Genomic DNA, 24,658 nt, shown 5'->3' with positions numbered 1-24,658 from the left:
AGTTAGTAATCTTTGCTGTTTAGGGTTTCTGTTTACAAGTGCCTTAGGGCAGGGATGTGGCTCAGTAGAAGAGCACTTCCCTGGCAGGCACAAGGCCTTGGGTTCAATTCCCAGTACCACAAAAAAGAAAAAAAAAAAGTGCTACTTGAGTAAAAGAAAAAGGAGCATCAAAGGAGAAGCATCTGGAGTCAATTGGAAATTGAGGACCATATAGCCAACTGGAAACACATTCTCACCTGGGAAAACTTGCAATCCTCAAACCTTAGAGTTGTCCTGTGTTCAGTAGGGCCTGCTTGTGTCAGGTGAGGGGCGACACAGTGGCTGCAGAGATGAGTAGGGTGTCTGCTCTCAAAGATTTCCTAGCTCTAGGAGGTGGGACATGAGTGACTTCAAATAAGTCCGGTGTGCGAAATGTATGATGGTGTTAGAAATGGCTCAGCAGTGAGGGCAGACATTTTTATTATTTTTCTCTCTCTCAATTTATGGGATCCATTTTCAGGATCTGGGTGAGGGTTACTATCTGACAATTCCCTCAGAACTGTGATTTATTCCTTATTTTTCTCCCTCCCAGTCTCCCATTCCTCTGCCCTTCAAACCCCTTCCAAAGCCTGGGCTGGGTTGTAAAAATTGCCAACTCGCCCATACGCCCTGTTCGCCCTTCTGGAGTGCTTCCGATAAAAGACTGGGTGCCAAGAGGAGGCACAGCCTAAGGGGTCTCAAGGTCCTGGACGTAATTGCTCACCCTCTCTGTCATTCCTCATTATCATACTGACTGCGCTGTACTTCCTCTCACACTGAGAGGGAAATTGGGAAAGAGCCAGGAACCAACAGCTGCTGAAGGGACAGAACCAATTCTCCATGGACATCCCTTCCGCATGCCTGAGCAGGGGGCTTTGGCCACTCTTGAGGTTTCAGTCCCCAGGGTTACTTTGGCTGTTACTTCTGCGGGGAAAGGGACCTCACAATACAGCTATACCCTTCGTGAGCTGGAGATTTGATCTGATGGTGTCATTTCCAAGTTCCTGGTTAGACAGCACAGGTATTCAGTGGCATGATGGCCCAAAGAGAACAAGATCTCGTCACCTCCTATCATTCTTCATGAAAAATCCCAAGAAATCCTTTAAGTTAAACACACGTATGTGCATGAACAAATGAAGATAATAGTCCACTATTTAAAAAAATCTTTCAGAGAAATAGAATCCAGAACTTTCTTCCCAATAGATGGTTGAATCATTTGAGATCATTTAGATTTCTGAGGAAATGTAGAAGCCTATGTGTCTTTGGTTCTGAAATGCTTGATTAGCACGTCTAGTGTGGAGGAAACATGGCCTGCATGTTCCACTGCTATTCGATGTTCCATGAATATTTAGAAAAATCAGCCCTTTCATTCCAGTCCACCCAGAACTGACATCCAGACCAAGGGCCAGGGGTCTGGAGGGCCAGGCTCCTGCAGACTCAAAAAAAATTCCAGATTTGGAAGGATTAAGCTATCCACTGTGGAAATGCTTAATTCCTTTTCTCAGGACATTTTTGGAAGGCTTTCTGCTTTCTTAATCTCCTGACTTCTTGTTTGTGACCAAGTTCAAATTCCAGAGAGGGAAGCCGCCAGTATGTGTGATTATTTCCTCTTGCACCAAGTAGAACTAAAAGAATGAACTTACGTCACAAGAAATAAATGTACCCTTTGGACCTTAAACTGAAATGAGTTGCACAGTCAGTCTGGCCCCGGTGCTGCTGGTGCAGTAATTAAATACGAAAATGCAAAAAGATGTCAGGAGAAAGCATTCACAATCTTTTTTTAGACATAAAACAGAAAAATCGAAAAGAATCTTAAGAGACTTTCCCCTACCACACCCTCCCATGTGCAGGGATGGCTGCTTGGTGAAGAGGAAAGATTTTAGTGTTTGAATTAACTGGGGCGCACATTCTGGCCCCACAGTTCAAGAAGTATGCAGTCTTAGACTCTCCCTTAATTTCTCTGCACACAGTTAAAATGGGGACCATAAGAATCCCATTGAGTTGTTACAAGGATGGAAAGAGATAAAGACAGAAAGCTTTTAGTGTGGGCCTGTGTGTGAAGATGCTCTTGCTACGACATCATTGTTGTTGTTATTATTATCTTATTAGAAAGCAGCGCCAGTAACAGAGTCCCTAGGAATGCCAGAGTGAGTCTGCTCAGTGTGCAGGGCCTGCTGTGCCCAAGACCTTTGCCTTGTGTTTCCTGGGACAGCTGGAAGAGGGGCATAAGGGCATGAGGACTGTGGGGCCCATTATTTCATTATTGCTGTGCTCCTCAGGTGACCTGTTCAGCGTCCTGGACTTCCCGTTCCTGTATTTCTACAGATTCCATGGCAGCTGCTGTGCCAGGTAATGTTGAACTTACTAATGTGTATGCTTTCTGTGCAATCAGCTGTGACTTTGTGAAGTTCAGGGTCATTGCCAGTCATAGGAATAAGTGGCAGAAGCCAGTGGTGGTGGGTACAGTTGGAAGCAGCCTGCTCATCCCCTGCAGGTTGTTCCTGGTACCCAAAGATACTCAGGGCTGGCCATGTGCAACAAGGACCTCTGACCTGCAGATGTCCTTCAGCCAGGGCAGTGGTTTTCAAATGTGCTGAAGAGTGGGGAAGCAAATCCCTTCATAAGCAAATCTCATAGAGGACTTTAAAATATATATACATATAAATTACATATTATATAATAATGTATATAAATTTCAAATTATGTAAATATATATTTTTCTTTTTGCAAAGTGTGGCAATGCCCACCTATAATCCCAGCAACAAGGGAGGCTGAGGCAGGAGGATCCCAAGTTCAAGGCCAACCTGGGAAAGTTAGACCCTGTGTCAAAATAATAAATAGAAAGGGCTGGGAATGCAGCTTCGTGGTAGAGCACCACTGGGTTCGATCCCCAGCACCAAAAAAAAAAAAAAAAAAAAAAAGTTTGCAATTTTTATCTTACCTATCAATATATATATAATATATATTTTAATATATTTTGTGGTTTTGGGAATCAGATCCAGGGGCAATCTACCACTGAGGTATATCCCTAGTCCTTTTTAAAAAAAATATTTTTTATCTTTATTTATTTATTTTTTAGTTTTTTGGTTACTCAGATTTGAACTCAGGGGCACTTGACCACTGAGCCACATCCTCAGCCCTATTTTGTATTTTATTTAGAGACAGGGTCTCACTGAGTTGCTTAGCACCTCCCTGTTGCTGAGGCTGGCTTTGAACTCACCATCCTCCTGCCTCAGCCTCCCACACCACTGGGATTACAGGTGTGTGCCACTGCTCCCGGCTTATTTTTTATTTTTAGATAGGGTCTTACTAAATTGCCCAGGCAGTCCTCAAATTTGCAATATTTCTGCCTCAGCTTCCTGAGTCACTGAGATTATGAGTGTGCACCACCGCTCCCAGCCAGAACTTTAATATATTAAACTGATATAACTGATTCAGTTCAAGGGAAAATTTGGTTCCAGAAGCCCACCCTCTCAGCTTCCACTTGGGCCTCCCTTTTACTCCCAAAGGCAGACCCTAGAAACTGCCATTGAATCCTGAAACTTTCAGAAACAAATTGTAAAAATCAGTGACTAGATGTCTAGACAACAAGGTGATCATTAGTATTTGACCTTGGCAAGGAGTTGGGGATAGAGGTCAATCAGATGGATTTATCCAAACTCATGGAAGTTCATTCCCACCTTTTCTCGTGGCAATCCTGAGAAGGGGAAGACTTCTGTGGGAGGTCTCAAAGCTTGTATTCTAGTACAGTGGGAAGAGCGGACTTGGGCTGAGCCCCAGGACTGCTACTTACTAACTTTGGGCAGGTTACACCAACTCTTCTAAGTCTTAGTTTTCTCATCTGTAAAAATGGAAAAATAATACCAATATAGGGCTTTTCGTATATATCAGAACAAGTATATATAAAGTCCTAAGCCTGGCCCAATAAATGATGGCCATTATTATTAACTGTTCAAGTCACCTACAAGTAAGATGTTAACAAACTATGAACAATTGCTATGTAAAAGCCAGACCATCCATTCCCACACATAAAATGGTACCTTGTGAAACAGTGAGTCTTTACATAGAGGTAAAAAATGGATATATGGATAGATACTATTTTTTTTAATTTGTAGATAGACACAATACCTTTATTTATTTATTTATCTATTTATTTATTTATGGTGCTGAGGATCAAACCCAGTGCCTCACATGTGCAAGGCAAGCACTCTACCACTGAGCCACAGGCCCAACCCCGATACTATTTCTGATGGGTTTTTTTTCCTGCTCCTCAAGCGTATTAGGATAAAGGAAAAGAAAGAATCAATGTTATAATTTGTCTCTACATTTGATTTTATCACCCTCAGAAAAGTTCCAGGGAGCTCTGTCACAGAATGCATCTTGCCAGTTCCTGTCAATTTGATTTGGCCTGTTCACTTGTCCATTAGCTGGGATTCCTGTGTTGTAGAGCAGTCGGGGCCTGCGGATTGGCTTCTCTTTGAGTGTGACTATTTGGCAGCCTGGGCAAGCGGCAGGGAAGGGGAGGTCCACAGTTGTTTATTATTTGGAACAGAGCAGTATGTTCCCAGCTCATTGGTGTGTCTTTGTGGAGTGACATTCTTGCTTTACTTCTGCCCCTTTAGTCTGCAACTTTCTCATAACCCAACATGATACTTCAGGTGTTTTTATTTTAAAGATTTGGAAATCTTTGAATGGATTTAACTGTTACATTTTGCCTCCTGGCTTGGTGTCTTTTTTATTTTTATTTTTTAGTTTTATATTTTAGTTGTTGATAGACCTTTATTTATATGCAGTACTGAGAATCAAACCCAGTACCTCACACATGCCAGGCAAGTGCACTATCGCCGAGCCCCAGCCCCAGCCCCCTTGGTGACTTTTTTAAGAATGGGTCCAGTTTCCCCATGTCATTTCAGTGGCTTCTCCTTGTCTGTCTCTCAGACCGAGAGTTTCACCTTCAGGAGGTCCTGCCTGGGGTGAGGGTGGAAGTCACCAAGAGGAGCCACGGAGCACAGGCTACCTCGCTGTCCACTTTCATCCTCATGATCTTGGGCACCTGGAAGCTCTCACTCTGGCTGGTCAAGAACACATCTCCTTGGTGAGGTTTGAAGAGCCATGGAGACCTGGATTCTAATTGTACTTGTGCCTCAATTTCCTTGTTAATAAAGTGAGACTTTGGAGAAAGTAACCTTTCTGATCTAAAGTCTCTGGTCCATAAGATTGAATGAGGACTGCTATGTTTATTCCTTATGCCTCAACAGAACCCAGGCAAGAAAAAGGGGGATTTGGTCAAGGTCATGAGGGTCAATGAATACAGCTAAGAATAGAAGTCCAGGCTGCTTGATCTAATTGGGTAAGTCTTACCCACAGTGGCCTCCTTGCCTTTTGGGTGTGAGGCTTGATAACTTAATCCACAGCTGTCCAGTCTCCCATAACTGCCGATGCAAATCTGAATAGACTTTGCAGGTGATCAGGGCCAAAGCCACAGAAATACACAGGGGAAACCTAATGCCTGTCCCTGGTGCTGCCCCAAGAATGTGGCTATGAAACTAGTCTAATCTAATGAAGTGAAAGTACACAATTCTGTGAAATTTGGTCCTAGGTGTATTTGGTTCAGTTCAGCCTGCTTCCAGACACCTGATTGGTGTGAGGGTTGAAGCCACAAACCAGCGTCTATAATAAAAGTCAGAGGGCAATATGGCACTCCAGACTCCGGAGGAACAAATGAAATATAGCTCTCTAGCTTGGGGTACAACTAAAATCATATCATTTATTTATGAATTTTCAATTTAAAATAAAAGCCACACTCAAGCTACCACTTGAACACATATGCAAGAAGTCAGTCTCTGTCTCTTGCAGTCTCTCTGCCTCATCTCTTCCCCAGTTGTCCTACCTCCAATTGCGAGGAGGAGTTGAGAGCTTTGGTCCTGACCACACAGTGACACTTTCGAATATGGTTCCAGCATAGGACCTGCTGCACGGGTCCTGCGGTGACAGTACCCTTGCTGGTCCAGACCTCTGAATGCTGCTCCACCATCAGGCTCCTATGGGTGAGGCTCTCTCAGTTCACACACAGGTGTTTGGGCATCATTCCAAAGCATAGCTTCTATGAAGATCTGTCTGGCTTGGGGACTTCTGGCTTTGCCACATGTGTTGTTGGAACTAGCCTTCAGATTCTTACCTTGAGCCCAGGGCCCAGTCCAGACCCTTTCTAACATCTGGAGAGTTTCCCTTTGACGGTTTGTTTTCCTGAAAGAAATTGAGGTTCTATCTTGACAAGTACTGTGTTCCAGAAATAATAACGGGGAGGAGCAGTGGTATTGTTTGCTATATTTTTTTTTCTTTTATGATTTAGCCAGAGACCTCCCAAATTTCTGAACCTCTCCCTACCTCTGATGACATGTTCTCATCATAGCCTCTTTGAAAAATAGAGCTTCATGGACTTTGATTTTTTCTATTTTTGTCCAAAAATCACTAGGAAACACAGATGTGACAGAGGTCATGCAATAATTAGGAACTGGCCACTAAAATGGAGTCAGCTAATGGCTCAAGGAAGACAGTATCATTAACAAAAGAATATTTTTCTCCTTCCAGTGGATTTTTAGGTTTCTTTCTCATGTTCACTACAGTGAAACTAAAGAGCCTTCTGGCCCCAGGACAGTGTGCAGCCTGGATTTTCTTTGCTCAGGTAAGAGGGAAGGGGGAGGGGTGGGAAAGTCTGTCCCAAGAGGCTATGTAGCCAGTCTTCTCAGAGCCTGGGGAATGTAAGTTAGATCTTCAGGAAAGCATTGCTAGTCACCTTCCCTGAGCCTGGTACTTATTCAGATAACAGTTTTTGAGGCCTTTTGCCTATTTTATCAGCATGACATATTAAATTTTTATCACACTTGTGGAAGGTGACCATGCGTAGGCCCTTCATTTCCCAGAGCTTTAATTTGCCCATGGGAAAATAAGAGGTTTCATCAACACTAAAACTCTAGTGTTTTGTCCAACATCTAAGAAACTGGGGTCCAGAGATATGGGGCAGTTCGTTTTCCTTCCCAAGCCTGTGAGGGGGTCTAGAGCTCAAGTGACTTACCTAAGAGCCCCCACCCTGTCTGTGGAGACAGAAGAAGGAAAATCAACAAATGGCCGGGTCTGAAGGCTTCAATGAAGCCTTCCAAAAAGAGACTGTTAGGAGAAGGGTCTTTGTGTATCTGATTGACCACGGCTGAAGCGTAAGAGAAAGAAGTGAGTAAACTGTGAAGGAACAAGAGCAGAAAACCAGTTGTGGGAGGCACCATCTTAACCGAAGTGCTTTGAGACTAACGTCTTTCCACAGGCCTATTTCATTTCCCTCATGTATATGGAGGAGTCAAAGTCAGGGCCTTAGGTGCTACTTCTGAGGAGTGAGATTTTCTAATTAATCTAATCTAATGAAATAATCATTGAAACTTGTGCCTTTGGTCATCTTTATTTGAGGGAAAATGTTTTTAATTTTTTCACAGGGGGGAAAAGCAAATTTTTTATTTTAAAAAATATATGTATATATTGTATATGTATATATGTATATGTTATATATATATATATATATATATATATTAGTTATCAATGGGCCTTTGTTTTACTTATTTATATGCAGTGCTGAGAATCGAACCCAATGCCTCACATATGCCTGGCAAGCACTCTACCACTGAGCCACAACCCCAACCCCACATTTTTCTTTGAAAATTAAATTTTATAGTGATATTTCCACCTACATGGTCTACATTTTGATAGCTTTAATGATTTCAATTCCGAAGAATGTAAAGAATGCTTGAGATATTGTTTTCCAGCATGAGAGAGTGAGGAGGTTGACAAAACTTCTTCCCCCAAAGCAAATGGGAAGATGGAAGAAATGTTGTCAAAAACATCCATTTTCATGCTCTAGAACTAAAGTCAGTTAGTAGTAACAGACTCAGAAGCATTTGTTCTTGGAAATTACTAAGCTTGGGATAGGAACAGAATTGATTTATGGTGTTCTTGACCATCTTGATCCCATTCCCCTCCTCCCCTCCAGCACTATTAGGGTGATGGTTCAACCAGGTAGGGTAAACTGAAAACTAACAGGCTTGCTGCTGCTTCCAGAAGGGGCTCACTCTTTTTGGAGGATTGTCAGTTCAAGTGGCCAACTCAGTGGTAAATAAGCAGAAGAGGCCAATACTTCCACTGGATTGAGTTTATAGTCCTCTTTGGAGCAAGGTCTTTCTGGTGACTTAATAAGTAGTTCTAGGAGGTGAGAGAGCTATCAGGGGCTTCATGGCTTTCCGTATATCCCAGATTGAACTTAGTCTGAGTGCATGATCAGGAAAGATGGAGCATGTCCAAGATACCCACGTATCCCTGGCCAGTGGAGCCCATGAGCACTCACACAGGTGGACGTGAAAGCAGTCTGAGGTTTGCACATGCTCCCTAGCCCACACACAGAATCAGAAGCAGAGGGAAGCTTTCTGGCTCAAAACAGAACACTAAGCTATGCACATATGGGGATAACCCTTAGAAATCAGACTTAGAAATAAAAACAAGAAAACTAAATTTTGTAGAGGCATCAGCAACTGTACCTTATGTGGGAGACAAATATCACAGACTTAGTTTAGGAAAATTATTAAATAAGAAAAACAATAGCAACAACTCCCATGGGGGAAAAAATCAGAATTCAGAGTACTAATTAAATTGCCCAGAATTCACAAAACATCTAGACATTATGTGAGAAAAGATCAGCCCATAGGAACTAGCTCTGAGCATCTGTCCTCTGATGGAGGATTTAGCTGAAAAACACTGTAAAACACCTATTTAAATATGTTCAGAAATTGAGAGGCAGCCATGTTTAAAGAGTCAAAGGAAACACTCAATGAACACAGAATTTCAATAAATCTTTTTTTTAAAAAAAGATCCAGATGGAAATTCTGGATTTAAAAAGTATAACTGAAATAAAAATTCTCTATATGGACTCAAAAACAGATTTGAGATGGCAAAAGAAAGAATAAGTGAACTGGAAGGTGGAATAAAAGAAATTATTCAACCTAAAGAACAAAGATTTTTTTAATTGAAAAAAAAAAAGTGAACAGAGCCTCAGAGACCTGTGAGATAGCAAGTGTATCAACATATATGTAGTAACAATCCCAGAAGAAGAGGAGATGGAATAGATGAAACATTTAAAGAAATAATTGCTGAAATACCCCATCTGATGAAAATGTTAATTTACCTATCTAAAAAGCTCATTATAAGAACACTCAAAAAGAGAAACTTACCTAGACAAATTGTAATCAAGCTGCTAAAAGATGAAGTAATCCTAACAGCAGCTAGAGAAAATGATTTAATATTTAAGAAAACAATACAATTAATAACTGACTTTTCATCAGAAACAATGGAGGACATTTGTATTTCTTCTTTTGAGAAGTATCTATTTAGATCTTTTGTCCTTTTATTGATTGGGTTATTAATTATTTTGGTATTAAGTTTTTTTTGTTCTTTATATATAATGGATATTGATCCCCTGTTGGAAGAGTAGATGGCAAAGATTTTTTCCTATTCTGGAGGTACTCTGTTCATATCCTTATTTCCTTAGCTATAAAGAAGCTTTCTAATTTGATGCCACCCACTTATTGATTAAAATGGGAGGATCTTATGAAAATAGAAGGAGACTAATAGAATGGAGGAAGGAGATTGAGAGGGAGGGAGGGAGGAGGGAAAGACATGGGGAAGTACTATGGAATTAAATCCACCAAACTATGCTGTACCTCTATACTAATATAATAAACCCTATGTGTGTGTATAAAATTATTATACACTAATTTAATTAGTAATAACAATAACAGCAAGGAGATGAGTAGAGCAAGTGGATTTGTGGAGAAGGGGAGGGAAAGAGATGGTACTGGGGAATGATATTGATCAAATTATGTGTATGTAGGAATATGGCATAATGAATCCCACTATTATGTATAATTACAATGCAACAGTAAAAATAGGAAGTCAGAAGAAAGTAGGATGACACATTCAGCATGCTACAAGAAAAGCCTATCAACTTTGATCAGAAAAACTGAGCTTCAAATATGAAAGAGAAATACTTTCAAAAAAAGACAAATTTATTGCTAGCAGCCATCAATAATTACATTAAATGTGAATGGACTAAATATCCCACTCAAAAAAAACCAGATTGGATTAAAAACTATATTCTATCTACAAGAAACATACCTTAGATTCAGAGACACAAATAAATTGAAAGTGAGGATGTGGAGAAACTATAACCTTCATAAATTGTTGGTTGATATGTATGCAACCACTTTGGAAAAGTTTGGTATTTTAAAAAAATGTCAAACTTAAATGGATTTACAATGCATCAATTCTAGTCTTAAGAATTCAATTAAAAGAAATGAAAATATTTGTCTACCAGAAGCCTAATTTGATGCCACCCACTTATTGATTAAAATGGGAGGATCTTATGAAAATAGAAGGAGACTAATAGAAGGAGACAAATAGACTAATAGAATAACTAATGTTATAAACACATTGGTATTTATAACAGCGTTATTCATAACAGCCTGAAACTAGAAACAATCTAAATGTGACTTTATTGGCTAATGGTTAAATAAGATGCGTGTGCGCACACACACACAAACACACACACAAATATTTCAACAATAAGAAATTAGCTACTCGGGCTGGCATGTGGCTCAAGCGGTAGCGCGCTTGCCTGGCATGCGTGCGGCCCGGGTTCGATCCTCAGCACCACATACCAACAAAGATGTTGTGTCCGCCGATAACCAAAAAATAAATATTAAAATTCTTTCTCTCTTAAAAAAAAAAGAAATTAGCTACTAATACATTGGTATGACATGGATGAGTCTCAGAAACATTAAGTGGAAGAAACCAGTCACAAAAGAATGCATATAGTATTATGCCATTTTATGTGAAATGTTCAGAAAAGTCAAACCTATAGAGACAGGATGTATCCGCATGGTTTTTTGGAGCAGAAATTGATTGCAAAATATGCTTGAAGGAGTTGATTTGGGTAATGGAAATGTTCTATGACTGGATTGTAATGATGATTGCACAATCATTTAAATTAATTTATTAAATTTGCTCATTAAAAATCATTGCATTTTACAATTACAGCAAGTGAATTTTATGACATATAAATAATCCCTGGAAATTGTAAAGTAGCAGCACACAAGCATTCTGCTTGTATCTTGTCCTTTATGATTTGGTAGGACATTTTTTCTTTATATGGCTTTGTCTAGTTGATCATTAGTGTCATAAATCTCCTTTTTATTTGTTTTATTTTTTCCCTAAACTCTATGGGAGGTTTAGAATTTTTTTCTCAAGAGTTAGTTCAGAAGAGGGATGATTTCTAATGGGTTGCTGTGGTTTAATGCTAATCCTTCTTAAGTATGGAGGATTGAATTAGATGAGCCATTAAAGTCTTTTTCAGCCTCAGTATATAGAGCAATCTCTCTCTCCCTCTCCCCTCCCCTTTTTTATTTTCTATTGACAATAAGTTCTGTGATCCTTAGTGTCAAAATATGCATATGTTATTTGGACCACCTACACATCCACATGTACTGACATTTGAAATATGACACGATTACACTTAGCATTTCCTCATGATGTCACATGACTCCACTGGTGTCAGTATATTCAGAAAGTGACTCAGAAGGATGTTCCATTGGTGCCAGAGGAGAATTTGGATCCTGTTAAAGACTCATGATACATGGGCAGGAAGGTCATTAGGGGCTCAGGGTGCCTTTTTCCTTGCTCCAAAAAGGATTTGTTCTTGACCATTTTCCAAGGAGTTGTCACAAGAGCTTCATCACTTCTACATTCTCAGGAAAGCCATTCATTTCTCTTTCTGGTTCTTACTTTTCTCAGCATATTTTTCTGACTTGAGAATACTTAGCATAGAGAAAAAAAATTCCTTCAAAGACATTTAATACTCCTATCATAATTATCATTTTCTGTATGGAAATTCAATACACATTTTAAGAAACTAAAAATATCAGAATATTTAGCAACTTTTTTTTAAATCTCTCCCCTTCATTTTGGTAAATTCAGGCATGTGAAATATAATTATATCAGTAGAATGTTGGGATCCCCTCTGACTTATAAAGTAAAAGATTAATGCAAGAAGAAAGTAAAAAGAATTTAAGAGAAAAGTGTTGAAACTTATAAAAGTACAAGGAAGATGTGGTAAGAATTTTCATTTTTTCCTAGTGCATTTCTCTAGCACATTTCAGTCCTCCCATGAGAATTCTTTCTAGATTGAGTGGTGCCTTGTCTCATCCTTGTTAACTTCAAATCAACTTCAGTTCTTAATATCATTGGAAAGAGGCAACAGAGGCCAGAGTGAGTTTGTGTTGAGGACAAGCCAGGGAAGTGAAGCATCCCCTGATAGCAGTACCAACTCTCCAGGATCCTGAGCATCCACTACTTGCTACCTCCTCTTTTATTGGGGGTGGGTGGGTACCAGGGATTGAGCTCAGAGGCACCCAACCACTGAGCCACATCTCCAACCCTTTTTTGTATTTTATTTAGAGACAAAGTCTCACTGAGTTGCTTAGAGCTTTGCTGTTGCTGAGGCTGACTTCGGACTCACAATCCTCTTGCCATAGCCTCCTGAGCCACTGGGATTACAGGCATTCACCACCATGCCCAGCTACTTGCTACCCCTTTTAAAACTCTCTCCATAAGAAGATTTTTTTTCCTTATTTCCTTAACTAATGCCATAATTGCCGCCACCATTTTCTGTCCTGAAGGTAATTATAGACCAGAAATCCATGTCTGTTTTTTAATGTCCTTGGGGAAATGATTTTTCTTTAGCTTGCCTAGGATTGGTCTCTTAGTTTGGTTTTATTTGTGTTTTGACTGTTAGAGTTTCTTCTTTCACATACACAGGGCCAGGACTAGGGTGATCCTCACTCTCTTGGTTATGCAGTGCTGGTTAGTACCTGTGAGGGAACAAGTACCTCCTTAAATGTTATAACTCGGTGCCTTGTGTGCCTCCTCCTAGTCCTTTCCCTAAAACTGTGTCATAATTTGTTACTAGTTAGAAACAGGTTGCATTTCTGTGGAATTTAAGATACACTGGATTCTTAGTTTGGGGATTATTAGATGGCTCTTATATCAAGGTACATGGGTGCTCTTTGGCCTCTTTTGGGGACATGATTGTACCAATCAACACTTTTTAGGGAAACCTTTGGAGTATCTGATAGCAGTCAGGAGGGAGAAATGAATTGTTATGTGGGGTGATGGCGTAAAGCCTCTTAGTATCCAGAGGAGAAAGTCAGAATCACAAGGGGTAAGACTGTTACATCATCATGCCAAGCTAGGTGGCAGGAAAGTGGCTGACACTGACCCCTGCAGGTCAAGTTGCATGGGAAAGGTGGAAGAATAGAATGAGGGCCTTTCACAACCAGTGGCAGGGCCCCCTAAGCAAGATGAACAGCTGGGGAACCACGATAAATTAATATGACCACCGGAGAAGAGAGTAGAGGCGTGAGAGAAAATCAGGCCCAGAATGTGCATGACAAGAAACCTGAAAAGCTATCCCATAGAGACCACTTGTGGGCCTCTGAATGAGCTGATTAATGGTAAATAATATTTGAGCAGGTTAATATGGAAATAGTGCTTAAATAGATCAGAACTGAGCTTTAGGCATTTAGGAGGGAGGTAAATCAAAGCATTAATGTCAAGAATAAAGATGAAATATCAAACTTGACTGACAATTGAAAGGAAAATGGATTTTAATCATTTATCATATAATTGTTATGTGATATGATTAAAGAATTAGATAATGAAGACTTGGATCATTTCAGAACAGGTGGGTAATGACAGTTGGACATTGAGGATGGGGGACGATCACCAGCAGCTTGAAGGTTTATAACTGGAGTCCTAGGAGACCCATGGCATGACGAGATAAACCAGGGTGGTGGTGGACAAGTCTGTGGTGTGTAAAGCTGGTGAAATGTATTCTAGACAGGTGTGTATAGGGACAAGACGTCTAAATTAAGCTGTTTGGAGTTGGAAACCTGGGGTGAAATAGCAATGAGAACTCAAAATCATGTGTCCATTTTGGCTTTGCCTACAGAAATTGGGAAAATTAATCAATAAAGGAGCTCAGTGGGAGAGAGGGAGGCCGGGGGCTAAGGTTGGGAGATACTTATATACCAGTGACCAGTAATGAGCAGGAGAGAGCAGTAACAGCCAACACTTAGAAGGGAAACAAGGACACTTCAGTTCATGCTAGAGAATGAGGGGAAATTGGAAGAAGTGATTTCAATAGTCCCTAGAAGGACTGAGGCGGGACTAGCTTTAGAGAGGGGCTTCGGTAGACGGGAGAGAGGCATACATCAAGGGCCTTGTCTTTTCCATGAGCTGCATGGTAGAGGGACTGTGATTTCAGCAGGGGAGGAAAAGAAAGAGTACTCAGTGTCTTGACTTGAACCACAATTCACTGAACTTCTCTGCTACGGTCTGCATGTCTGTGCCCCCGCTGTGATTTATAGGTTGAAGTCCTGACAGGCTGAGGCTCAGACTCTGGGAAACACATTTGGAATCCCAGCAAGTGAGAGAAGATGCGAGGCACAGTTGGGACAGTAGCCATGCTTTACCAGGAGACAGCCCTCGGCCCCCTGAGTCCTTCCCTAGGCCTTTTTTATGTGCAGGATAGACAAAGAAGGCGCAGTGCCAGCAGGTTACATAAGTGGGCATCCTCACAAGCAGATGTTTATGACCTTGAGTACAAATGCTGAATCAGAGTGTCCGTGACCTCAACTGCATAGGAAAAGCATAGCCTGCTGGAATCTTGGCCAGGGAGCCTAACTACAACCATCTTGGGCCTGCTCCTCAAGTCCTCATCCCCAGGGTGATGATATTAGAAGGAGAGACTTTGAGGGGATGACTGTCATGAAGGCAGGGCCCTCATGAGTGATATTAATATCCTTATAAAAGAAGTACCAGAGAGCTGCCTTGTTCCTTCTTCTGTCACGCAAGGACACAGTTGAGAGGGCACAGTCTATGAGAAAGCATCCTTTGGAACTACGAGAAATACGATTCTTTTTTTTTTATTATTGGTTGTTCAAAACATTACATAGTTCTTGATATATCATATTTCACACTTTGATTCAAGTGGGTTATGAACTCCCATTTTTACCCCGTATACAGATTGCAGAATCACATCGGTTACACTTCCACTGATTTACATATTGACATACTCATGTCTGTTGTATTCTGCTGCCTTTCCTATCCTCTACTATCCCCCCTCCCCTCCCCTCCCCTCCCCTCTTCTCTCTCTACCCCCTCTACTGTAATTCATTTTTCCCCCTTGTATTATTTTTCCCTTTCCCCTCACTTCCTCTTGTATGTAATTTTGTATAACCCTAAGGGTCTCCTTCCATTTCCAAGCAATTTCCCTTCTCTCTCCCTGTCCCTCCCACCTCTCATCCCTGTTTAATGTTAGTCATCTTCTCATGCTCTTCTTCCCTACTCTGTTCTTAGTTACTTTCCTTATATCAAAGAAGACATTTGGCATTTGTTTTTTAGGGATTGGCTAGCTTCACTTAGCATAATCTGCTCTAATGCCATCCATTTCCCTCCAAATTCTATAATTTTGTCATTTTTTAATGCAGAGTAATACTCCATTGTGTATAAATGCCACATTTTTTTTTATCCATTCGTCTATTGAAGGGCATCTAGGTTGTTTCCACAGTCTTGCTATTGTGAATTGTACTGCTATGAACATCGATGTAGCAGTGTCCCTGTAGCATGCTCTTATTAGGTCTTTAGGGAATAGACCCAGAAGGGGAATAGCTGGATCAAATGGTGGTTCCATTCCCAGCTTTCCAAGAAATCTCCATACTGCTTTCCAAATTGGTTGCACCAATTTGCAGTCCCACCAACAATGTACAAGTGTACCCTTTTCCCCACATCCTCGCCAGCACTTGTTGTTGTTTGACTTCCTAATGGCTGCCAATCTTACTGGAGTGAGATGATATCTTAGGGTGGTTTTGATTTGCATTTCTCTGACTTCTAGCGATGGTGAGCATTTTTTCATGTACTTGTTGATTGATTGTATGTCCTCCTCTGAGAAGTGTCTGTTTAGGTCCTTGGCCCATTTGTTGATTGGGTTATTTGTTATCTTATTGTCTAATTTTTTGAGTTCTTTATATACTCTGGATATTAGGGCTCTATCTGAAGTGTGAGGAGTAAAGATTTGTTCCCATGATTCTTTCTTTCTTTCTTTTTTTTGAGAAATATATTTCTTCCTATTGTTTATAAGCTACCTAGTCTCTGGTATTTTGTCATAGCAGCCCAAATGGACTAAGACATCCTTTAATCCTCAGTTGTTTCACTTTTAAAGCAGAGCCTGGACTGAAAGTATTTGAAGACAGCTCAGAAATGTTAGGATTCTAATGAGCTATGCCAATAATGACAATCTGATATTTAAGACTAAATGTCAAAGTCGTTCACATCCATTAGAGCATCGTATAGTGATCTGCTAGGAACCATGGCATTAATGACCAGTGCCTATTTAATAAAGCACTTTCCAGATTTAAAAATGATTTAGTAGAACTGATCAAAATACAGTAGGAAACCATTCAGCAACCTGACCTTCCGTCCCTGTCACTAAGTTCCACCCTCTCTTGAGGAAGATTGTGATGTCGGTGTGACAAAAGATTTATTGGAATAGTGATACACCCAGAGAAATAAAAAATTATGCTCCATTTGTGTATAATGAATTGAAGAGCATTCTGCTGTCGTGTATAACTGATTAGAACAAATAAATAAATTTAAAAATTTGATAAAGGGAAATGCTAATCATCCTGATTGAATTAGGACACACTGTATACATGTGTTGAAATATCACACTTCACCTCATTAATATGTGCAGCTAATGCATGTTAATAAAAAATTAAAACCCACAATTGTCTGACTAAAAATAAAGATTTATTGGAATCTTTGTTCCCCTTTTTATTTGGCTTGGACAGTCAAATTTCACACTTATGGAATGGGATCTCCCTGCCCATTCCCCTGTAGAATGGAATGCTGCTCACGTGATCCAGATGGAAGATGGTCAAAGCCTTCACAGACTCAGTTCCATGTGAGTGTGTTGATTTTTGCTAGAACCTGGACTCCTAATTGGTTCAAAGCAGATTATATGAAATAATTAAGTAAAACTATTTGGGAGTGGCAAGTATTCTGCAAACAGCATTACGTAGAGTCCCAGAGACCTAATTTTGACCTATATTAGAATTCTAGATCTGCCACTTTCTAGGTGTATGAATCATTTTTCTCTTAAGCAAACAAGTATAATAATAATGTCTACCTTATTAGGAGGATTAAATAGTATATTGAAAGCCCTGGATTAGTGAGAGCCCATAGTTGGCAGGTCCTCCGTGGCGCTATCAAACCACTAGTTTAATTCTTTCACAAAATTAACCAGTGACCTCCTGGATCTGAATTTATCATTTGTATTCATAAGTCCTAGGCAATAAATTTAGTTATGGACTGCCTCCTCTAGACACGGCTCCAAATTCAGCATGCATGAGAACAAGATCTCTCACAACGTATTGAATTAGACATTGTTTAACAAAAGAAGCAATTGATCCACCATTCACAATGTTTTTAAACCTATATAAAGAGTCATTGATTCAGAACAGTTGCCTGCATGTGAAAATGTATGTTTGGTGGTTTCCATGGAGATCACACTGGCTGTTCTGTGATCACTGCTAGCCTTAATTATACACTGGCATCGCCTGGGAGCCTTCAAAGCTGTCTCCATAACAACATCTCCTTGTGGAGTAACATGACCGCCATCCTGGACTACGTTTCCCGTATAGAAGTTTCTCTTAGGAGTCAAAAGGTTCCACGGTAAATTTCAGCCTGCTTGATTTATCCCCATGAAGAACTCTTAAGAGCATAAAAAGTTTTCAAAGTTTCCACTGCTATTCTCTTGGCAAGTCTCAGGAGCCTGACTGAAGATAACAGCAATATCCAGTGTCTTTTCTCAGTGACATGTTGACATGTCTCTTGACCTATTGCCAAGATACTGAACTAGGGAGTTTTGACTAGACAAAATTAAACCTGTTTTAAATACTAATGAACTTGTAAAAGCATTATCAATGATACTACTAGTGTTCATTTGATGTTGGGAATTTTCAAGTGTGTCCAAGATCATTGGTAAAACTTCTGCCATTTCTGGTGGAATTAAAAAAAAAAAAAAAAGAACTGAGTTCTAAATAAATTGATCTGCAGGAAAGCTCTCAGGCTTAACATTGAATCCTACTTTGAGCTTCTGAGGAGGTAACCAGTAGACAGATCCTTCAGGTTCTGCAATCAGAGTTCCTAGGTTCATTTCCTGGCGCACGCATACCTGTGTGCACATACACAAGAACAGACTGAGAAAGAAACCCTAGAAGTATAGTTGCCATGCTTGTTGTATTTTGCTTTCACTTTGCTGAACAGAGATGGTTCTCTTCCTTTTTCTAACAGGGTTGTTACTACTGTTATTTCTTATATTACTGCCATCTTATTCCCATCCTTGCTGTCGCTCTGTCTTTGGATGGGGAGCCTGCTGCTGTCTTTCTTCACTTCTAGGGTGGTCAAAGGACATCACAAGCCAAGTGGCTTCTCCCCCTTAGTTCACTATTGATGGTTCTCCTTAGCTTCTCCACTTCTTCAGCTTTCTCACCCCTTCTCACCACGCCTCAAAGCTCATTTGAGCCAGGCAGGGTGGTGCATACCTGTAATCCCAGCGACTCAGAAGCCTGAGACAGGATGATCGCAAATTCAAAGCCAGCTTCAGCAACTTAGTGAGGCCCTAGGCAACTTAGCAAGACCCTGTCTCAAAATAAAAAATAAAAAGGGCTGAGGATGTGGCTCAGTGGTAATGCACCCCTGGGTTCAATCCCCAGTACCAAAGGAAAAAAAAAAAAAAAGAAAAGCTCATGTGAATGTAAAGTTTATAGTTCAGTATATTCCCTTTCTTCTGGAATGATCCAATGAAAATAAATTGTGCAACCAAATGAAGCTGTGTTGTAATGTAACTTTTTATGTTGAAAGAGTGTTCTGGAAAAAAAATCTAATTATGGCCGTTTCCTAATTAAATCATTTTTCTTTTTCACCATCTAAGCGGCTGTAGCAATGAGAATGATTTTTCATGGAAAATTAAAATGTAGAGGCAGCAGCATAATTTCCTTTGCAGTCTCTCGCTCGGCAATAATAACAGTATGTCGATGTCTTTCCATGACATCACTGATGAGGCGGCAGGAACACGGAGGGGCAAGTTAGGGAGCCGCTGTCAGCATTGAGCTGTATGGAGGCAGTTATCTGGGAATTATTTGTTTATGAACAAGATTTTCCCAGAGGACACATGGGAGGGGAAATACAGTTTTGAATTCAAGGAAAAAATTTTTAAATTCCATTTCCTATTGTCAAAATAATTCATAGAGAAATGAACCACATTAAGGGATGCTTTGCTATTTTGGATAAGGTTGTTGTTTTTCTTGTTTCTAGTTATGTAGTCATAATTTTTTTCTGGGCTATTTTTAGTGCCATTGATCATCACAATGTTCTGTGTTGCAAAAATATGATAATAATTCTGGGTTTCACAACTTTTGACCTGAATAACTTTGATTTTTATTTACTGAGGAGATTCACTTAATTTCTGTAAATTTCCCCACTGGAAAGGTTTTTATGGGTGCTGTTAGTATCCCAGATAGTCTTAAATAACTAAAATTAAAGTGATTTCTTCAGCACAAAGGTCAGGTAATTGGAGAAGCCTTTCAAACTTTCCCTAGAGGAGGAACTGATGTGTATAGTTGTTCATTATTGGATAGCACTGAATAAATGAGTGTTGACTGAGTGCTTAAATAAACTGTTTTAATCAGCACACCACTGATGCATGTGCTACCCTCACACCCGAAACAGAGAAAGATGGAATTCTGCATCTTTGGAATTCCAAAGATGGAATTCTGTGTGAAGTAACTTCTTGTGATCTACATACAGCGGGTCCCCAAGTTAACGATGACTCGATTTACAATTTTTTAACTTTACAGTGATGCAAAAGCAAAATGCATGTAGTGGAAAACAGATTTTGGAATTTTGACAGTGACAGTGAGCCGGTTTCCAGTTAACCCATGATCACGAGGGGAAGTCACTGATGCTCTGTGTGTCTAAGTTCTGCTGCTTGGTAGGTTTGGGATATTTGATGCCTTTTTCAGTTAACAGTATTTTCAGCTTACATTGGGCTTATGTGGTGGGGAGTTGTCCTTCTGTAAGATGAGGAGTATCTGTATTCCATTCTTTATATGTGCAGTTTATTTTGGTTGGGTTCACTTTTCCTGGTAAAAACCCTTTATTTGTATCCTTAGGAAAAACTCCTCAAGGCAAAACAAAACAGGTTAATTAGGAAAAAGTGCTTCAGGCTCTGCTTATGCCCAAACCAGAGGGCAGACCTCCAGCAGAACCCAGGAGAGAATGAGTGACAGTCCTCTAAGCTAATGAGATGGGGTTGGGGGTCAGCTCAGTGGTAGAATATTTGCTTAGCATTTGTGAGGCCCTAGGTTTGAGCCTTAGCACTGGAAAACAACAACCTAATAAAATGAAACTGTCCTTGGGAAGTCTGAGCAAGCAGACTTTTGTTATGGGAAAGCTAAGTTTTGACATTTGAATGACAGAAAGGAATGACATGTGGATTTGAAAGACTTTGGGTACATATTGGTGCAATTTTGTGAAAATGGCTATCCTGTGACATTGTGCCTTAGAGACTATCTTTGTGGCCTGGTATCCTCTGTTCCTCTGTATACTCATTTTTTTCTGTTTTACCTCCGAAAGTGGAATTTGTTTAAACTATAAATAATCATTCACTCATTTTTTTCCTGTTTAAATTTTCTTTCCTCTCTTAAAAAAAAAAAAAAAAGTAGTCCTAACTGGCTTTTTCCTCTTCTCAATTCTACATTGGCATTTTGCACTAACCTGGTTATCCTTTGGGTTAAGGTTTGTTCCCCAACCCCTAGTCATATTTAAGTAGCCAGTGTCTGACTAAGGCCAGATAGTTAAGTCGAAACAGGTGCTGCTCATTTATGACTCCAGAAGAGCCATTCCGCAAATCAAGTATGTGGCATGAAAAATTTTAAGTCAACAACTCTTTGCCTTGTACCATGTAAACACAAATAGCTGTTAGACTGAGCTTGCCATTGTATTTGGTTGTGCACTTTGGTGTGGGGTGGGGACGATGAGCAGGAAGATTATGTGAGGATCAAAGTCTCCTTGGCTGCACTTCCACATCTGTTTCCTTGTTGTAAGACCTCTGGAGATGCAAGGGTGCTACAGTAGAGAAGGCCCATGGTTTCATCTCTACTTAAGAAGAATCCTAGTGTTCCTTTCCTGTCTCACCTCAGGCCATTTTTCCCTGTTGGGGGCTTTGTGGGTTGTTTGCATAATTGTCCAGGCATGTAGTTATGTTTGGCCTGGAATATAGTAGGTGATTGGCCAAGATTTGATAAATAGAATGCCCATCCCTTCCCCTTACCTCTGTGTCAGAAGAAAAGGAAGGGTGAGAATCAGGCCAGTTAGCAAAATCATAGTAGTCAGGTGACTCTACCTTCAAGCAAAACCCATGTGCCATATCAGCTTGTGAGCCCTAGGAAGGCCAGGTATATATTCCTCAGAATTACATCCCTGACACCTAGAAGCCCCCAGACCTCCAGAAATATTACCTTAGAAATCTTACTGCAGCCAGGTGCGGTGGTGTACTCCTGTAATCCCAGTGACTCAGGAGACTGAGGCAGGAGGATCTCAAGTTTAAAGTCAGCCTCAGAAACTTAGCAAGACCCTAAGCAACTTGGCGAGATCTGTCTCAATAAAATATACAAAAGGGCTGGGGCTGGGGCCCAGTCATGAGGGCCCCTGGTTCAGTCCCCAGTAGAAGAGAAGAGAAGAGAAGAGAAGAGAAGAGAAGAGAAGAGAAGAGAAGAGAAGAGAAAACTTATTGCATCAATATTGGCTTGGCTATTCCAAATCGCCAAACATTTGCTGCCATTTGTCTGCCATCCAGAGTGCTTTACTTCTCTCTGTGCATGCATAAGACATTAGGATTTGAGAAGAAAGGATTTGGCAGTTACTAAATTTTTATTCTTTGTGGGTTTTGTCCTTTGCTGACAACTAGAACGTTCGAGAAAGCACAAAGGAGATCCACTCCCTAAAGAAGGGAGAGCACAGGTGTCTTATATACCCCAGAGCACCCAGCCTAGTTTGTCAGTAACAATACATGCTTCTTTGACTGGGGTGTTCCCTGCCATGGCATCTGAATTAGACTGCTATACATTAAACTGCTGAACCCCCTGGAGCTTATCTGTCCTGATAATTTGAAGCCTGAATCTTCAATAAGTTGCTTATTATCATTTGCCTCAAGTTACGGTTGGGCTGGTGACTGTTCACTCTTAAGAATTAAAACAGTACATAACCTGGTTTCAATACTCACACTTTTTAGCCAGGCACAATGGTGCATGCCTGTAATCCCAGCCACTTAGGAGACTGAGACAGGAGGATGGCAAGTTGAGGCCAGCTTTAACAACTTAGCGAGACCCTCTCTTATCTTGGGGATATAGCTCAGTGGCTCAATGTCCCTGAGTTCAATCCCCAGGACTGCAAAATAAATAAATAACATTCATACTTCTCACAAGGTTTTTCTTTGCCCTGAATATTTATTTTTCAAATAGTTTTATGGGAAGATGTTGTATCAGCAAATTTATCTCAACAGGTGTCTAGAGTAACCTGTCGAATTCCAGGGGAGGAAGATGTGACAGTAGAGAGCAGGACAAATAGCCCAGTGCTTTAGAGGCAGAAAAAAATCCCACTGTACAGCAGAGTGACCTTGGAAAGGTGATGCCACTTGTCTGTGCATTGTACAGTTTCTCTCACCTGTACAATGGAAATATTTGTGTACACTTCACAGGTGTTCCAAGAATTGTATGAAATTATGTGCATTAAAAAGTTAATGCTTGCTGTTATTATAACTTGAGGAGATGAGAGTCCCTTTGTAGATGGAATAACGTCGGACATACTATTTGCATTTGGGGTTCAGCTACAGTTTGAGAGGGGCCAGTGTATGTCAGGTAGAAAGCCTTCACTATCGTGTTCTACATTGCCATCCTAGTATCAAGAGAGACTTAAAATTACCAGATTCAAATGACCCCAGAGGTTTTAAAATACCTTTTTTTTTTTTCAAGTAACTCAGGGGACTTGATTTGTCTTTTTATCTAATGCTTTGGAAGCACTACACAGGTGTTTATTTTTAAAAAGAAAAGAAAAAAGAAGTACCAACTCTAAAGATTGTTGGATGAGTTTTCATAGGGAATTGCAGCTTTCAGTGTGTATGAAATCAGTGACAAGAGAGTGGGGAATTAAGACAGTGGTATTAAATCTGATGTGGAACTGCACAACCACCCAAATGGTCGCAGTGAAAAAGACTGACAGTTTCCAATGCTATTGAGGACATGGAATGACATTTCTGGTTTAGAAAACTAAACAACAGCTACATTATAACTCAGCGGCCCCACCCCTGGCGAAATGAAAACAGACGTCCATGACAAGACATCTCGAGCGTTGTGGAATTAGATAATAATAGTGATCACACAACTCTGAGTTTCCTAAAAACTATTGAATTGTGCCCTTCAACAGGGAGAATTGTATTATGTGTTCAGTACATTTCACTGAAGTAAAGGTTGTTTTTTTTTTTAATTTAAGATATGTTCAAGAATATCCATAGAAATCTTATGCATCCTAGCCTAAAACCACAGGAAATAGCTCACACATCAGGGAAGGAGAAATAGATTGTCATCTATCCATATGACAAAGTTCTACAGTGCGATGACAAAGAGCACACAGCCACATAGGTGATTCAGAAAAGGTTGTCATGATTGGGAAGGAGAATCATGTCTGGAGAGATACTCAGAGGTTGAGTATCTCCATACACTTGGTAGCCATGTGAGTGTTTACTATTGCAAATGGCCAACAAGGTGTATGCTTGAGATGTGGGCACATCACAATATTTATGTGATACCCTAATCTGACATGGCTGCTGTAATGGCAGCATCCTCAGAAAGCATGACCCAACATGCAGACCTACCTCCCCAAAATCAGCTGCTGGGAAGGCAAACAGGTGTTGGGTCCAACAGTTTCCCAAGAAGATCCCTGTGTGTCTTGCTTTGACATTGTCTTTGATCTGGGGTGGTACTTGCTGAGGAAAGTAAGACCTTGTAGGCTGGCACCTTGCTTTTCTGAGCAGTAGCCACCACAACTCTTGAACATCATGACTGGGGACAGTTTCTAACAAATATTCGGCTCAGTGCCAAGGTAAAGAAGGTGAGCTCAGACATCCCAGGAGTGTTGCTGAAGTGGATATTGTTTTGCTTACATTCCGCAGGTGTGGACTGTGCCCTGTCAGGTGTGCTGTTTCTTCCCTGACTGCAACTAATTAAGGAAGATGGCATACCTGCCCTTCTCTCAGGCCATGTGGCTTAATTAAGGGAACACTGTTGTTCCAGGGCTGTGCTTCGTTTGCCAGGGCTAGGAGCCTCCTTGACGGACGCCCTAAGGCTTGTGCTGTTGATTCCTCTTCTTTAAAGCT

General features: G+C 40.5%; 1 protein-coding gene across 1 annotated transcript in view; it reads left to right on the top strand.

The window, feature by feature from the left end:
* The window catches only part of TMEM241 (transmembrane protein 241), a 122,940-nt gene that overhangs the window by 70,151 nt on the left and 28,131 nt on the right, over window positions 1-24,658 (top strand). Inside the window, exons 12-13 of the mRNA XM_081262687.1 lie at window positions 2,298-2,367; window positions 6,610-6,703. Of these exons, the coding sequence (XP_081118813.1) occupies window positions 2,298-2,367; window positions 6,610-6,703 (164 nt within the window). The remainder of the gene's footprint in view (window positions 1-2,297; window positions 2,368-6,609; window positions 6,704-24,658) is intronic.

Source organism: Spermophilus citellus (assembly GCF_964194105.1).
Source record: "Spermophilus citellus genome assembly, chromosome: 12".
NCBI classification, from domain to species: Eukaryota; Metazoa; Chordata; class Mammalia; order Rodentia; family Sciuridae; genus Spermophilus; species Spermophilus citellus.
Note: the sequence above shows the minus strand (reverse complement) of the source record. Positions and strands in the feature narration are given on the sequence as shown.